We start from the raw sequence: 18,472 nt of genomic DNA on the forward strand, positions 1-18,472 counted from the left end.
TCTTTCTTTCTTTCTTTCTTTCTTTTTCTTTTTCTCTTTCTTTCTTTCTTTCTTTTCTTTTCTTTTCTTTTCTTTTCTTTTCTTTTTTTTTTTTTTTTTTTTTTTTGATTTTAGGGCAGCCTGGGTGACTCAGTGGTTTAGTGTAGCCTTAAGCCCAGGGCGTGATCCTGGAGACCCGAGATCGAGTCCCATGTCAGGCTCCCTGCATGGGGCCTGCTTTTCCCTCTGCCTGTGTCTCTGCCTCTCTCTCTCTTTCTCTCTGTCTCTCATGAATAAATAAAATATTTTTTTAAAAAAAGATTTTATTTATTTATTCATGAGAGACAAAGGGAGAGGCAGAGACATAGGCAGAAACATAGGCAGAGGAAGAGGCAGGCTCCCCATGAGGACCCTGATCAGGATCTGAGCCAAAGGCAGATGCTCAGCCACTGAGCCACCCAGGTGTCCCCATTGAATTTCTTTCATTTTGAAAACGTTGGTATTTTTTTTAAAAGAATTAATTAATTAATTAATTAATTAATTAATTATGAGAGAGAAAGAGAGAACATGTGTGCCTGGAGGAAAGTGCAGAGCGGGGAGGGAGAGGACGAGAGAAAGAATCCCAAGTGGACTTTGTGTTGAGCTCAGAGCCCAACATGAAGCTCAATCCAAAGACCCTGAGATTGGGATCCCTGGGTGGTGCAGCAGTTTGGTGCCTGCCTTTGGCCCAGGGTGCGATCCTGGAGACCCGGGATCGAATCCCACGTCGGGCTCCCGGTGCATGGAGCCTGCTTTTCCCTCTGCCTATGTCTCTGCCTCTCTCTCTCTCTCTCTCTGTGACTATCATAAATAAATTTAAAAAAATTAAAAAAAAATAAAAATAAAGACCCTGAGATTATGACCTGAGCCGAAACTTAATGGACTGAGCCAACCAGGTGCCCCAAACCTTGATATTTTTTAGTTTCTTTGTTCCTGCTATCAGAATGTATCTCGTCTTGGGTTAAAAATCATTTGACCATTATATGAATAATTGCTGTGCGTATATATAGACAGTTGAATTTTGGTCTGCTCCTGTGTAACTGTTCCTTTTTTTCATTTTTGAATAGTGACAGAAATGTTGGTAAATGTTCTGAGTATTTGCTCTGATGATGAACTGATGACTGAGGGTGAAGACCAGTTTGATGGTATGATTATTCACTTTACTATTTTTTATTGTGAAATGGTATTATTTAACTACCCAGCAGCTTCAATATACACTCTTTTGCAAAATGTAGTCATTGCTCTCAAATGGCTATGCCATTTGATAAGTGTTAAGACACTTTTTCAGATACTGTTTATGATTTTTTTAGTGATTTTACTTTTTTTCTGTTGGTGTGGGGAAGAAGATGAATTTTGGGAAAGGGGAAATATGGAAGAACAGAAGGAAAGGAAAATTGAAAGTACTAAAGAATGTGGTTCTTCATGAATATGGACACCACTTAGAGGGGGGATAAAAATGCTTTTAGTTTCATTGGTATCGTCTTCTTAGTGCATCAGAAACATACCTGAACCCTCGATTTGTTGTCACTTTTTTTTTCCCAAAATCTAAAGTAGGCTGTTCCCAACTTATGAGTGGTTGTGTTTTAAGAGACCACTTACTAGTTTAGTTTGATTTTCAGAAGCATCTTTTTCATAGAAACAATGTTAGACATGGCTGTTTGTCCTTATGTAAGCCAACCAGCCTATGTACTGATTACATTTATAGTATAATTTAATATCATAAAAACAAAATTCCTTTAATTTTTATGTCTTGAAATTTTTATTTAAAACTTTTTAAAATTTAAAACTTTTAAATTTAAATATTTTTTAAAATGTAGGTCACTGAGAAACAAAAATGTGAACTTAAAGCTAAGAACTCTTTATTTCTTTCTGTATGCTCCTCACATCTTTGATGTAGCATTCTTTTCATAGTTATAATCAGTATGTAATTGCTTCCATATATTAAACGTGATCTACATATTGGTACAACTTAATAGCTACCTATTTCTAAATATATTAATATATTTTTCATAGTATTTTCATAGTTAATCTCATGTTGTTTGACATTTGTGGTTGGCTTTCAGTTACCTTGTTATGAATGACATGCAGTACATATGTTTGTACAATAGTATTTCTTGGGATAAATTTCTTGAAGAGAATTCCAGAGTTATTATGTTTTAGCTTCATTATTTTAGCTATGAATTTGCCAGATTACTTTGCAGAAGAATTGGACCAAGATGAAGTACTTTTAGCAATGAATCCACAGGCCTCTTTCTGCACAGGCCCACCTCAATGGGTTTTGGTCATATTTACTTATTTTTCTTAGTAGCTACATAGTGAATTACACTTGGTTTAATTTATATTTCTTTGATTTTCTAATGATTTTTAATTTAAAAAAATATAATTTACTGTTTACTTTTTCAAGTGTATAAACTATACATCTCATTTGACTACTTATTAAGTACAATCTGAGTAAAAACTATTTAGAAATTTCCCTGCTTACACACAAGTTTAATTTTTAAACACTGTTGTAAGCCCGTTTGTTAAAAGTACAAAGTGACTGTGCACAGGTGTCTGCTATTGCCATCTGTCGGTGGCAAGCTGAGATGTGCTTTTATTCTGGCTTATGGTTTTGTTAACTAAATATATTTTATTTATAAATAAAATATAAATATAAATTTATTTATATCCATTCTTTTTTGGTTTGGATAATAGGCATTAATGAGTAATATTTATTTTTTCTTATTTTAATTCCCCTTTTGATATTTGTGTAGAGGTATTAGCTCTAACACATTTCATTATATCTGTCTTTTACATAAAATTTTTAAGTATTTATAATTAAATATTTTTTCCTCTGTTCTGCCACCTTTTCTCTTTAGTTAGATTAGGTCTGAGTTCAGATTCTAGTTTCTCATAGTGGCTATATGACCTCAGGCAAATTACTTAGCTTTTCTGGGTCTCAGTTTTTTATCTTCAAAGTGAAGATAATATTATGTACCTACTTCATAATCTTACAGGTATTGATATAATGACTGAAATAATTTTGTTCGTAGTTCACTGATTTCTTCAGATAAGGTTTTTTGTTATATGTCAAATATTTAAAATATATAATTTTTTAAATCTTCCTAGATGCAGATAGATTTAATGAGATACCAATTAAAACTGCTACTAGCTATTTCATAGATTCTGTTATATGGCAAATTCTGTTTGCATCTGCATCTAGGAAGGTTTTTAAAAAATACTTAGTTTTCTAAACTAAGATCAAGATCTTTTGCTCTATATAATTAGTTCATTTACTATAATTACTGCATTTAATATATTGAATATACAATTATTCCATTTAAAATTACAGTTTTTCTCTGAAAAAAATCTGTTATTATCAACTTAAATTAATACTATAGTATTTTATGTTCTTACATTATTACAACTGGTTTCTCTTAATGTATTTTCTGTGTATGAGGTATACATTATATATTTGTGATTTTATCTTATGTTTGACAACTTGGGTCAGCAGAATTATTTCCTGTGGTAATTTTTATTTTAACTTTTAAAAATATTAACTTTAACTTTTAAAAATATTTCATTTGCATAATGCTGATATTGTTTATTTTTCTATATTTTACCTTTATTTCTTTTTATTTTTAACAAATTTGTATCAGTATTAATAGTGTTTTTTAAAGAGTATTTTAAAGAGGAATGGTGATAAGTAATGCTTTAGTCCTCTTCCTATTTAAAAAAAAAAATTTCCCTGTTAAGTCTACTACTTCTGGTTTAGATACTTATGACTTAACATGAGGATAGACATTGAATCATTTTTGGGATTCAGCCAGGAATACGTATTAAATTTTATTATAGTCCAAATGAGATTTTATGTATTTAATCAATGTTTTCCTCTCAATGATAAATTATGCTTATTTATCCACTTGTTATATCATTCTTGCTCTCCAGAGTTGAATTGAGTTTGATTATTAAAGAGGCAACGTAGTTTAGTGAAAAGGGTCATTGGTCTTTGTATTTTGGAGTTACTATTATGCTAGCTATGTAATCTTGGAGAAGTCACTTAACTTCCCAGGATCTTCTCATCCATGGTTTGAAGGAATAGAAATGAAATAATTTTAAAAATTGGTAAGCTATCACTTTTGACAGTGCTTCTGTGTGAAAATACACTGAGTTCCAGCTTTCAGTACTAGAAATAGATCTCCCTTTACTGCCAACATAGCAGGTGTAGTTACTCATTTCTTCACCCTTCCATACCAAGTAGTAGGAGTAGAGACCTCAAGAACATTTTAATAATATGAATCTGGGAGTTTGTATGGAGTAATGAGAATGGTTTGGGGGAGACCTTGAGGAATGGAGGAAATGGGAGGAGATTAGGACAGATACTATGATGGGATAGGGAAAAGAGCTACTGGAACTGGGTTTATGTCCCTTCCTTAGTCATATTCCCATATTTCTTTCCCATAACTGTACATCTTTCCCCTTTTCCTTTCACCATGATAGCATGCCTTTCATCCTCTCCTTCCCCTTTTCCTACTCAGCAGTAGAACTAGTCTATAAGCTGGGCATGGGGAGAAATCTGATTTAGAAAGAAAACTTGGTGACATGGGTATTGCTGTTGAGGCAGAATAAGAGTTTAGCTTTTCTGTGGGAAAAGGGAAAGAGCAGGAATGGAGATGTCACAGTAGCAGGAAGGAAAGAATAGATTTTGCATATTTAAGGCTGAGATTGGGTAAAGGAATGAGACTATCTTCTTAAGTGATGATCTTTGGTATTCTGTATTGTTTAATGTATATGTGGAGTTATTTTTAAAGGCAAAAATTTGCATAAACATATTGGATGTATAAGTGCACATAGCATTCCTTTTAGAGGTATTAATTAATCATTAAAGAGAATTTCTGAACACTGATTTCTGTGATATTTAGAATGCATACTATTTCTTTCAGATATTTATCTTCTCTCTTGAGTTGGGTAAAGGAAATACATAATCCACATATGTTACAGTTTTACTAAACTAAAACTTTGCATTTCCTGTAATGGAATCATGTATCTCTACATTAGAATGGAAGATACGGAAAGCTCAAAAGAAACATTTCTGCTGCCTACTCTTAGAGCTATTACTTGCTTTGAAACAATCTGTTGCTATTTCTGCAAAAAGATGTCCCTCAAGCTCCCAGATTGGATTGGGAACAGAAAGCACATACTGTTGATCCTGAGTATGTGCAAAAGTTCTACAATTCAGATTCAAGAAATTATGTGTTCTTGTTATTATGGAGTGTGGGAGGCTTAGCCTTTCCGTTATTCGAAGTGGGTAAGATTTTCCACTGAGGTAGTTTATAAAGTTACCTACATTTCTCTGTATATACTTAATAGATTTTGCAGATGTTGGTGTCCTTGAAGAACCACATGAGTTTGTATATTATTTGTGTCATTACCCTTCACTTAACATACTCCTGTGGGTGACACATTTCCTTAGGGGTATCAGTATAAATGTGCGATTGTTGTTTGCACAGTCTTTTATCAGTCTTATGTGTTTTCACGTGTTTTTTTTCTGTCCCTAATTTGTCTACTTTCATCAAATATTATAGTCATTCTGTCCATAATTTCTTCTGAACACATATCTTTTAAGAAATCTTTCCTTTAGAGTTCTACCCAGCGGCATCCCTCTTTTATTCACCAGATCCTACAGTACTACATTTTTCAAATTTCAAATATGAGGGCCTTCATTTTTCTCTTTCTTTCTACATTCATTCTTCAGTACCACTGCCAAGTTAAATCTCTATCTTTTTATTTGTCTCAACCACCTTTTCTCCATCATTCACTTCCTTTTTTCTGGACTCTCCATCTGAAGAACGGCTCATATATGGCAATAAAAAAGGTACAGACCAGACAGAGTAACATTGTTTTGAAATATGACTTCATAAGTTATCCTCATGTCCATGTAAGTTAGCTCATTCATTGAGTACTATTTATGCAGAGTCCTTTTGGGCCTTGTACAAATTTAGTGTAAGTGGTATTGGAGATAGAATTTGATGTTTTTAGAAGTCATATTCCAAGATATCTGTCTTTCTGTGCATGGAAATATTTTTCCCTCTTTTTCATTCCTCTTGTTTTAAAATTTCATTCTTTTGCTTATTTGTAATGTTTTGTACTTTTCCCTGCATGATTAGGGGTGTTTGATTGTCTGTCTTATTCCCCAGAGTAATTTTCCGTGGACATTTTCTTTAATATTATGCATGATGTGTTTGTAGACTGATTTAAAATCCTGACTTGCATACTGTTTTTATATTCCAGTGATTTTTTAAAATTTGAAATCAATATAGTTTACATATTCTGTTTTACAGATATATAAATTAAGGCTGAAAATATGAATGTACCTCATTGCAGCCATCCTCTCCCATTCCCACACTCCTCTTCCCCAGTCTAGCTGTTTTTAACATTCTGTCAATTAAAAACAAAATGTTTATGTTAATTCATTCAAAGAAATCAGACTTACCTTAGGTCCTTGGACAAGACCATTAATAAACTTAGTTTCTTTTTCTATAAAATGAGGAGATTAAACTTTGCAGTATCCCTAATGTCTCTTCAAATTCTAATATTCTGTGATTCTAAGACTTTTAGTGATTTTTTTTGGCATCTTAAAAATAGCTATGTAGTACCTGCAATTTTGAACTTGCAAAAGCTGTAGCTTCAGTGCTCACATTACCCTTTAGAGCATCATAAACATGGCCATGGAGCCTATTTTCTCTAAAATATGTCTTGTTTTTGTCTTTGAAATTGGATTTCCTTTCTGTTTCCTTGCAGTAAGGTCCAGTCATCATCTTAGTTTTTAATTATATGGTATTTGTGGGCTGCTTGAATTTTAAATAAGTTGCTCTGGCCCAGAAGACTAATGGTTGTTCAGACCTCTATATATCCACGGCCCCTTTTAGTCTAGTCTCTTTAGCCTTTCCTTAACTTTCTCCTCAACCATGGTGCTTCTATATGTGTTTTCATCATGTTGAAGCACAGCTCTAAGGAATAAGGAACCACACTCTTGGGTCCAGAGTGATTCTAGTTGCTATATATGAGATAATGGGACTGAGATTGTTGTTCTTTCTGGAGGCCAAGGGAAGGAAGATACAACTTTGAGTTTTTCTTCAGCTGAAGATTACATTATTTTGATATATTCTCTTCTGTATCAGTGATAAGCAGTACAGCTAACCCTTTAAAAAGGAAACATGAGTGATCCTTTAGCCGTGTTTTTTAGGGAATCTTTTCTCATTGTTCACTCTCCTTGTGTCATACTCACCTAGGGATGTAAGAGCTTGTTGTATATATTTGCATGACTTTGAGGACATTTAGTCCATGAGGTTAAGATGTTCTTTATTGTTGAAATGCTGGTATGGTCCTTAGTTCAGCGTCATCTGCACCGTAGTTAATTCATCAACCATTGTTTTTAAACCCTCTTAGAGCAAAGAACTTACTCTATCATAGTAAGATGTTTCCAGCCTGCATGTCAGAGGCTTTTATAATAGTTAAACAGAAGCCTAAACAGAGTTACTACCAATTCTTATCTGTTAGTTGCATGCAGTAGGTCCTCATGAAAATTAAAGACTATAGGATTATTAGAAATTTTTTTTTGTCCTCTGGTTTGTGATATAAGTTGGGTTCTAGTTTCTTTCCCATCGCTGTTTTAATAATTAGCAGTAGTGTGAGAGTCATAATGTTTGTATATTACTTTTCATTTGTATCTGTATCAGACCCCAATATTAGACCAGTGCTGAGCTAAACATTGAAGGAGTGAGAAGCTTTCTGGCATGAGTTCACCTAGTCTCCTCCATGTGAGCTGGTGGCAGAGGGTTTGGTGTTGGTTAAGATGAGCGTGGTATAGGGTAATAGAATGGTGCAAGTGTGGATGCCCTAAACTTGAGTCTTTTTTTCTATTTATTCCATTGAAAGTAGGTTCAGCTGCAGCCCGGAAAGAAATCATAAGAAACAAAATTCGAGCAATTGGCAAGATGGCAAGGGTCTTCTCTGTGCTCAGGTAATGATGTATTTTCCTGATTATTTGTTTTACAGAAATTGCTTTTATTATACTTTGCTGTAAGCAGTGTTCTGTTTAATAGCTAAAAGCAATTTAGCAGCATTCTTCCTATAAAGTTTAGTTGTACATTTAGATATTCAACAAGGGAACAACAGTCCTTTTGAAACTAGGGTTTTTGACCATTGTGAGTATTATTGTTCACTTTGAGTATGTGGTACCCTTCTGTGATGAAAGTACTAGTTCTACGCCTTGAAAACTAGAGCATGATGAGAAGGAGGGGGTACTTTTTAGAGTATTCCTGATGAACTTGCTCTTCCATATAAGAAGTTCCTTTTGCTGGAGCCACAAATTATCTTTTTAGGGTTAATTCAGGAAGGCTAGGTTTAAGGGTACATGTAAATGGGTCAGCCCTTAAAAATTTGTTTACAAAATTGGTTATATCAGATATTTGAACTTTACAGGATAGAAATACCAAATTTTCTCAATTGTATGAGTCTCATTGATGATGAATGTCATCATATACTTAATAAAGCTTTTCAGGAAAAACAATAAGGCACCCACCCTCTTATCCTTTTATCCACATTTAAAATATGGAAAAATGTCTTATCTTGGAATTGAGGAAGATATGATAACAATGAATGTTATAAATTATATACATGGCCTACCTTTGGGCCCTCCTCTTTTATATTAACCATTTGTTGGAAATCTCTGTTTTATCTCCTTGCTATAGGGAGGAGAGTGAAAGTGTGCTGACACTCAAGGGCCTGACTCCCACAGGGATGTTGCCTAGTGGAGTGTTGGCTGGAGGACGGCAGACCCTGCAAAGTGGTAATGATGTTATGCAACTTGCTGTGCCTCAGATGGACTGGGGCACACCTCACTCTTTTGCTAACAATACACATAATGCATGCAGGGAATTCCTTCTGCTTTTTAGTTCCTGTCTCAGCAGCTGACATAGGTAGAATACTATATGATAGGTAGTATCTGGTTAAGAACTTGACCAGGGCAGAAAATTGATAGAATGGGTATTCCTTTCAATCGAAAATAATGGTCAGTTTCTCAGCTTTGAATGAAATGATATGGGAGCAGCTCATATCATAATGTCTAAATATTTATTTTTTTTTGTTTGTCTAATGCACCCTTTTCCTTTAAAAGCCCCAATTTCAGAATGTGAATCAAGGATATCCATATTACAAAAATGGAAATGTAATTCCATGTTTCTTATTTTTTATTTTTTTAATTTATGTAATTGTATTAGACAATGCTTATATTATCAGATACTTAATTTTAGAATTAACAATCTGCTTGAGCCCCAAAACACTACTTATGCACTTCACTTGCCAAAAGATTTGTGCAAGGTTTTGTACCCTGGTAAATGATGCCAAAGTTTGTTTTCTGTGGTGTTTGTCAAATGTTCTATGTATAATTGACTGTCTGTAACATGCTGTTTTCTTCCTCTGCAGATGTAGCTGCTTTCCTAAATCTGTCTGTCTTTCTTTAGGTTAGCTGTATGTCTGTAAAAGTATGTTAAATTAAATTACTCTATCAGACGCTTGTCTGTCTTTTGATGTAGAAGCAACTTTGTAGCACCTTGTTTTGAGGTTTGCTGCATTTGTTGCTGTACTTTGTGCATTCTGAACATGAATGTAACATTAGATATTAAGTCATTGTTATAAGGGGTTGAATTTAAATCCTGTAAGTCAAAGTTGAAAGGGTGTTATTAAGTGTGCCTTTATTTTGCATGAAAATAAAATTATACGTAAAGCATTCCTGTAATCTGGCTCATTGAATACTTTATATTTTTAAAAAACTTATTTTTTTGGCGTAAATATTTGTGTAAATAACTGGGTTAACTTTTTGAAAGCCCAAAACAGATTAAATAGAAGAGAGTGATTTGAATGTTTTAGAGTATACACAATAACTCAAAGTCTAGATTTCTTTCCCTTGTGGTTGAAAAAATGTGATATAGAAAGCTTTAATTTTTGTTTTATTGTAGCCACTTTTGACAGCCCTCCAAGGGTCATTGCTCTATTAAAACAGGCAGCAACAGATCTAATGTTTTCCTTAATCATGGCTAACTTTCTTTCTGGTGTTATAATTAGTGAATTTTTTAAAGCAAAAAATAAATAATTTAAACTTTTGAATAATTTTTTATTCAATATTTTAATTTAAGATTTTATTTATTTATTCATGAGAGACACAGAGAGAGACAGAGAGAGAGAGGCAGAGACACAGACAGAGGGAGAAGCAGGCTCCATGCAGGGACCCTGACGTGGGACTCGATCCCGGGTCTCCAGGATCAGGCCCTGGGCCAAAGGTGGTGCTAAACCACTGAGCCACCTGCGCTGCCCTAAACTTTTGAATAAATTTAAATCAGATTGACTTTTCACAGCCTCATTTCACTTAGTCTCATTATAAATGCCTAAATAAATAAAATAATCTTTCTATAGACCAATAATTTCTACTTACAGTCTATACATGTTCTATTTTATATGTTAGTGTGTTGTCTGCTACCACTACTGGTATATGTGAGAAGTACAGCTATGTTTTAAAACAAGGTTTCCTTTTTTTTTTTTAATTAAAAAATTGCTTTGATTTTCTTTATATTCTTTGCCCTCCATTTTTCTTATTATATTATGGGCTTTAGCAAATGAGCTAAAAAGAATTTTCACTAACACAAAGATCTTAAACATTCAATAAAACTAACAAAAGTAAGTGTTAATAGAAAAGGATGAACTTTAATAGTTTGAAAAATGTTTACCCTTTTCTTCTTTGTTCATAAAAGAAAAGGAAAACTGAAAGGCCTCATACTTTAATAAATCTACACTACAGTCATCACTCTATTATCCTTGGATATATTATTACTTTTACATTGTATTTACAGCAAACCTTTTAGATTTCACAGTTAGTTCCTGCTAATTACATGCTTTGTTGGCAGCTTAGCTCTTCTACTCATTCTTAATTTGCATGCAGCCTGAAGCTCAGTCTTCCAACTTTGAACTCTCCCCCAACTGCAGAGAAGGTTTGAAAAACAGCTTTACTGAAGGGACTGTATTCCCAGCAGAGTGAGTTAGCAGTATAGTGCTGAGTTTAAGGGGTCTAATTTGGGCAAACTAGAAGCTAGATAGCTCCCTAGCTGTGCCAGTGATGGTTCTTGATAGTGTGGAGCAATTTTCCTAGCATAATAAGATAAACCCATTTTGAAGCACATAACAAAACTCCTAAGAAGCTGCATCTGTGTGATGTAAATTCTAATATCTCAGTCCTGTTGTCAGAAATAAGTCAGAAAATAAGTCCTATTGCCTTATCAATAAGCTTAAAGTTAATTTATATTTCTTGAGTGTTTTCACAAACTCCACAACTCTTTTGGAGTAGGAATTGATATATTTTATGTGCCTTTTATTTTACTCATGGAAATTTGTTTAGGAACTAGCCCTATAATGCTACTACCCTTCACCAGGACCTATGTAGCCATCTCCATTTTAGTAATGCCAAATTCCTCATCATTATTTATCCCGTGTAATATTGAGGAGCACAGTTTGTGACAGCACTGTACTCAAATTTACTAACACCGTATCAAGATGCTCTATAAAACTGAAGACAAATAGAGGAAAAATAGTGCCTTTCAAATAGAATTTTGCAATTATCAGATCTCTTTCCATCTTAATGTTTAAGCTTCAGATGACCATTTTTTCAATTTTAAACATACAAACTTGACATGGTATGCAATTTTGAGTGTAATATGTATTTTGTATCCTGAAAAGGATTAGGAGCATTTAGAAGCTTCTAGAAAGAGCAGAGAATATAATTGACCTAAAACTGCTTTTACATATAAAATTAAAACCCATATGATTATTTCAGAAGTATGTTGTTACATTTCATAATTTGAAAAGTTTATAAATAGACTTTAAACTACTGATGCACTCAAATAGGTACTAATTCTTACAGTGATACCAGGTTTTACTTTTAATTTATTACCATATGTAATAAAAGTTATGAAATATTTCCTATAAAATCACTTCTGTTACCACAAGCTCTTTAAAACCTATTCTAATAGGCATTTATTTTTTTTTCCCATTTAATGTCTAAATTATAGAGAAAATAGTCCTTATTTTGAAGAATAGATGTTGCAGGGCTGATCAAGTAGAGGTGGGTCATTTATCCTGGTTTTCTGTCTGGGAAGATTCCAAGAGTATATTCTATGTGCACAGAGCTAGGTTTTTTAAATGGTCATCTGTATAGTGGGTGTACAATAAATGTCTGCTATTTTGATGTAGTTTAACAGTTAACAGTTAAGGAAAATTAATTTTTTTTTTTTTATTCAGTGTTCACCCTACTTTTTTGGGTTCCCAACTACCTTTACTATCTGGTTAAGATCAACAAATTTCTAATTTAGTCTATTTTAACTCCTTAGATTCATCATTTTCTTTCACATTAATAACTGCTTTGGACAAAATTTATTATTTCTAAATCTTATTGGCCTTATAGAAGAAGCAAAATAGAAAGTATGGGACATTATTGTTATAAATATTCTGAGTGTGTGCACTTTGGGTAAAGTGGAGAATTTGCAACATTGTCAGGCAGTATTATCCTCTGGAATCTTTGATCCTGGTCCTCAGTGTGAGTACTTTATACAGTTTGAACCCAGAAATGAGCCAACAGACTGTTTGATTACAAAATGTATGACTAAATAATGTTGAAATTCTCTAAATGGGCCAGAGATAAACTATATATTTTTTTGAGACAAACTATATTAAGAATGCCTTTCTCACTTATATGACATATGTGTATGTCCCTATCACACAGTAATTAGGATTTATTGCCTGTAAGATCTCAGTTCTATTTGATTCCTCTCTAGTTGGTAGATAGGCTTGGAAAGATGTACCATGGCCTTTCTATCTTCACTTGAGAATGCATGTTGTTAGTGCCTGAGGCAGATTTGAGTTCATGATAAACTGAACACAAACAGCTTTTTTAAAAGGCTATAGAGGTTAATATCTTTAGATATGTGGGACACCAATGTTAGAATAGAAAGGAAGTTCCTGGTAGATGGGGTCCTTTTAGGTTACCCAAACAAAAGAGCTACGGAACTATTCTATTAGAGTAATTTATCAAGTTTACTGTCCTTAAGTTTCATTGTATCCATACCAACTTCACTTTTGCTTTGCCTTATGAATTAGAAGCAACAGGAAAAGCATTACTGACCTCTTCTAGTTTATATCTTATGGAACAACTGATAATGAGTATTGGTTCAGTTAGATGGGGGAAAAACAGAATTTTCTGTTTGACTTCTGCTACAATTTTGCCATCATAATTTCACCCTAGAGGATTTCCTTGTGATTGTGATGGATGTGATATAATAAACATGTTGAAAAATTCTAAGGCCATCAAAATACTGAATTCACAGTAGGTAATTAACACTGGAGTGCATTTGCATGGGTGCTGAGGTGTCTGTGTTTACATTAGGTCCATGTGTTCTGTGCTCTGAGCAATGTTGTCATAGTGCTGTGTGTAAACTGTGCTGTGTCAGGAATTGGGGGATTGGATGGGGCTCTCTAATATGGATACTATTTATGTTAAATTGTAAATGATGTAGTATGAGATACTGTGATATTTTACGTGATCATTGCCTTTTCTGCTGTACAATATGACCCTTCTCATCTCTCTCATTCATTTTGCATGCCTCTGCTCACTTCTGTACAGCCACAGTTGAGGCTATTGAGGCTGAAAAAGGTACGATCAGAGTCCTTGCGCTGGGCAGAGATCTGTGGTGTGTGGGTGGGCATCAGAGAATGTCCTGTGGGTGTGTTTTACTCCTAGTTTGCACAGCCCAAGATGAATCAGACTCACTGACTCATCAAGTTTAATAGTCACATTCCTCTTTTTTTTTTCTTTCTTCCTTTCTTTTTTTTTTTTTTTTTTAATTACAAGGACCAATTTCCGTAGTGACAATCTGGATTTTCCTTTTCTAGTATAGTGTGCAACCAGCATTTACCGTTCCTGAATTCTTTAGAGTGCAGCATGTTATGCTATGTATTATAGCATTTGAAGTTGCAAAGAAAGATCTATTCCACATTTTGCATGATTCTATGCTATTCAGATCATTTTTTTCCTAGATGAAACCCCCTCTAGATATAGGTTTGAATTGACTTTTATTCATTTTCAGTAATTCACCTGAAAGTGCAGGAGCTGTCACTATGATTTTTATTTTATATATGTATTTGCTGTTGGCTTAGCGTTTGCTAATAATATTATATTCATGTATATGATATGTTGGCCTAATATTACACATTGCTAAATGCTTTGCCACCCCAACCATTTATTTGGTTCACATGCACAGACTCTGAGTCCCAGGGATTGCACATATAAAAGCAACCAGATTATAACCAGTTATGGAAATCTTTTGTGTGCACATTTTAATAGTGGAGGAAGCATCATTATAAATGAAGCGAATGAGAAATTATAACAGTTGGAGGAGGATTGCCATTTCTTTTGATTTGGGTTTCCAAAGAACATGCAGTGAATGGCCATTGAATTAAGGAAGACATTTCCTAAAATATGAAACTGAATACTTTTTACTATCAGCCAAATACAGATCTAATTCCTGGAGGCATTCCCCACCTTTTTCATTTCATCCTGGTGGTGATGGGGTGATGATACATACCTTGACCTCCAAGATAGTTCTGATCTGCTAAATTTTAGTATACTTTACCTCTTTCTCCTCCGAAGCTATTGGTACAGATTTGTATGTCAAGGTTAACCTTGTTTAGCCTCCTCACTTGCCCCTACTCTTGTTGCTGCCTTACTGTGATAGTCACTGGTGATTTTAGGGTTTTTGTAGGAGATAAGTGGTATAGTAGAAGTCAGACTGAGACCCTGAGACCATTGCCTGCAGGTTAATTTTGGGATCATGGAAGGGTTATTTTTGTGCGTTCTTTTTTAAAGGCTATGCTAACACTTGTCATCTATGAAGCTATCGTGTTTACATTTAGGTTTAAACATTTCACATTTTAAGGGGAAGTCTGGAGTGGGGATAGGATTCAGTTAAAGTAAGATTTAAATGTTGCTACATACAGCTAATTTCTTTCTTCTTAAAAATCATTAATTATGTTTTTGAAATCTCAGAAATGTTTTTCAATTACTGACTTATCAAATTTGCATTTTGTTAAGCAATACGAGGATTCTCTCCACCACATAGAATCTGCAGTTTTGAAGAGGCAAAGGGTTTGGATAGGATCAATGAGAGAATGCCACCCCGGAAAGATGCTGTACAGCAAGATGGTTTCAATTCTCTGAACACCGCACATGCCACTGAGAACCACGGGACTGGCAACCATAGTGCCCAGTGACCCACGGCTTCCCAGGGACTCTCACATCTCGGGCCCCAAATGGACAGATCACCCCCAGGATCTGGAGGGGTCGGCCAAGCTGACTGTAAATGTCACAGTCCCTCTGGAGAAACCATTGTGCTTTTGAGACCCCAGCCCCCTTCCTGGATGGAGGCTTGAGGGCCCTGGGACATGTTGTGATATCTGATAAGATTGGGTCATCGCTGCCAAGGTGGAGAGCAGTGAGCAAGGGGTTTGGGGCAATTTCCAGTGGAGGGCAACTACACCTCCATTTATGCTTGTGGTTCACACATTTAAGTTTACAAATGAGATTTCTTTTTCCCCTCAGTAGAATTAGATTTTGTTTTTTAACCATGACTTCAAATGCAACCCTAAGAGCTAATGTGGACTTTTTTTTTTTCCCCATGAAATGTCTTTAAAGGATGAATTAGCATGGTCTTAAAATACATTTCTGAGGTTACTAAGCTGTATTTTGAATTATGGGCAAAATGCTGAGAAAACCAGTTGGCATTTATACAAAATGCTAACCTCAGGTCTATAGTTCTTAAATGTGGCTAATTCTGTAATATAGTCTTGGTATTTTTCAATTATGAATGCATAACCTATTTCTAGGCAGACTCTCTTACTTGAACACAAGTCCAAAAACTAATTTAGAATCTTTTTTGCCCAGATCTTTTGAAATTTACACCCCAGAGATTTAAGAAGAAAACCTCTAAATTTCAAAATTATGAAGAATTACAGAATTACTCATTTAAGGTACTTTAAAAGAAGTTTGTACATTGTCAAAGTAAATTTTAATTCAAATCATGTCTGTAAAACTTGACGTATTTTGTGTATGCATGTTTTCATTTTGCAAATATTTAATATATAGACCTATGATGTACAGGTACGACATGTATAGGTTACCTAGATGTTATGAGAAATTTTAGTTTATTGTGAGTACTCAAGTTGCTTAAATAGCCACCAGGGTGATTTGCTGCTGGCTTTCTATCATTTTTATGTTTTGATGCAAAGGAAATTTAAAAATGTTCTGGAAGTGTTTTTGATTAAGCAATGCAGCATAGAAGCAATGGTTCTGTTCATTCATTCAGATGTTAGTGGAAGCATAAAAGTCAAGATTGCATGTTGAACATTTTCTTTTGATAGTTACAGAACTGCTTGGTTAAACTAAATGGAACCATGTGCTAATTTTTCACAATTATTGACCTGTATTGATTGCCACTGTAGTTTGGTATTTCCCTTTACTTTGGTGGCCTGCTTCCCTCATGCCCTGGAATACAACTCAGAGCTCCAGGCAGCGGAACCATCTATTGTTTTGTTTGCCAGAAAGTGCACCCTGTACGGTCTCCTGTCTAAGTTGGAAATATTATGCATGTGCAGGACTATTCGAGTATTTTATAAACAGTAGCACACAATAAATTCCATGCATGGGCCGCTGCTCCTATCTCTGTGTTGGGTTTTATTTGGAAGATGTAGTCTGATTTGACCTCATGCAAATCAGAAAATCATATTAATAGAACTGGGATATAGCCTTCAGAGATGATCTCGTGGATAGTTATGGTAATTTGATGAATTAAATTCTTGTCTTCATAAATTTTGCCTTTTTTTTCTTTAAACTTTGGTTACATATGTCTTACATGAGCATTAGTAACTGAGCACTAGGGTACTTTGGGTGACTGTTATAGGCCTCCTAAATCTAATATTTAAAATCACTATTTCATTTAACATTTAATTGAAAGAAAATATTATTGTGTAGAGTTTTGTTATATTAGTATTAGAACTTTATTGGGTATTTTAACAATAAGAAAAAGGATATTCATGATACTGTATTTTCTTGCCATCATATTCCTTTCTTCTTTTCCATAATCAAAATAAGTATGAAATTTTGCAAATTGAGGTAAATTAGTACATTGCTCAACATCTTATAATCATATGGTAACTTTAATTACAGTTTTCAACAATAATGATAATGATACACATTACAAAACATTAAATTAAAATGTATATACTTGCCTTATTCTGTAGCAAACAGAACTCAAATTGTTGATTATTATAGCTTTTAGTTGCTGTCTTATCAGCTTGCATACATACCAGTCCATGAGCTACCCTTAAAGTTACTTACTATGCACTGCATACCTTAAAAGTTCTTCTGGATGTTCCTGTTTTATGAAAACTGTGCATCTCTAAATTAAGAGCTTAACTAGTTATGTCAATTACTAGGAACTTCCTTAGTCGTTAGGTCCATCACTTGGGTTATAAAGTGTTTGTGGGAATCTTGGATAAACATAAAACATCATTAGCAAACTAGAAGAATTATGGGTTGATGGTAAGAATGCAGAAAGGTAGTATACATTAGGAGTGTTAGAAAAATCACCAAGTGCCTCATAGACCACTTCCTAACTGAAATAAGAACCCCTTTTTAGTCTTTCTTCATAACTGTGAACCATAGAAGTATTTTTTAAGGTTTCACAATGAACCACAAAAGCATTGTTATGGCTTTTTAAAAAATGTAACTGATGATGAAAGCAAACTGAAAAGTTCAGCTCTTTCTAGATTGTAAATTGAAATGTCTACCAGAGATAGTGATGGTAAAATATAAATTAATATTCAATATCAATTTTTTCTATATGTCCCTTTATATTCAAAGAGGATACTCCTGAATTAGAAAAGGCCATCTCTGACTTCTTGTGCTTTCTGCAGTTCAGCTATTATTAATAGAATTCATAACTTTTAAAAGTTCTACAAGTTAAATTTGAAATAGGCATGAAACCTTTGCTTAAAATGAGTTACTCCTGTTTTACTAGGATTTTCCCCTATTGCAACTGATTTTCTTTCTCCACAGCTATTCTGAATAATATGTAATGTTTTGCTGCATCTTTAACACTTTCACTCCCTCTGTTGTGTGGTTGCTTTCTACCGTTTGGGGTTCTTTTAGAATCCATTCTTTCCATCTGTTCATATGTAGATTTTTTATTTGCCACATTCCAGGATCTCAAATTGACTGCAAGTTTTGTTTCCCAGTTTGATGATGTTCATAGAGGCAGGTAAGTGCCATAACTGGGACCAGATGTAAGCAGAAAATCAGGTCTTACAGTCATATAGG

General features: G+C 34.2%; 1 protein-coding gene across 6 annotated transcripts in view; it reads left to right on the forward strand.

The window, feature by feature from the left end:
• The window catches only part of PPP3CB (protein phosphatase 3 catalytic subunit beta), a 53,070-nt gene extending 36,257 nt beyond the window's left edge, over positions 1-16,813 (forward strand). The window contains exons 10-15 of one of the 6 annotated variants that reach the window (XM_055325359.1): positions 1,086-1,163; positions 5,846-5,872; positions 7,936-8,020; positions 8,751-8,848; positions 13,724-13,753; positions 15,191-16,813. In XM_055325359.1, coding sequence (XP_055181334.1) covers positions 1,086-1,163; positions 5,846-5,872; positions 7,936-8,020; positions 8,751-8,848; positions 13,724-13,753; positions 15,191-15,369 — 497 coding nt within the window. In that variant the 3' untranslated portion in view covers positions 15,370-16,813. The remainder of the gene's footprint in view (positions 1-1,085; positions 1,164-5,845; positions 5,873-7,935; positions 8,021-8,750; positions 8,849-13,723; positions 13,754-15,190) is intronic. The other 5 variants (XM_055325362.1, XM_055325360.1, XM_055325361.1 and 2 more) reach the window with 5 other exon arrangements.
• The last annotated feature ends 1,659 nt before the right edge of the window (positions 16,814-18,472 follow it).

This window comes from Nyctereutes procyonoides, unplaced genomic scaffold, assembly GCF_905146905.1.
Source record: "Nyctereutes procyonoides isolate TBG_1078 unplaced genomic scaffold, NYPRO_anot_genome, whole genome shotgun sequence".
Lineage (NCBI taxonomy): Eukaryota > Metazoa > Chordata > Mammalia > Carnivora > Canidae > Nyctereutes > Nyctereutes procyonoides.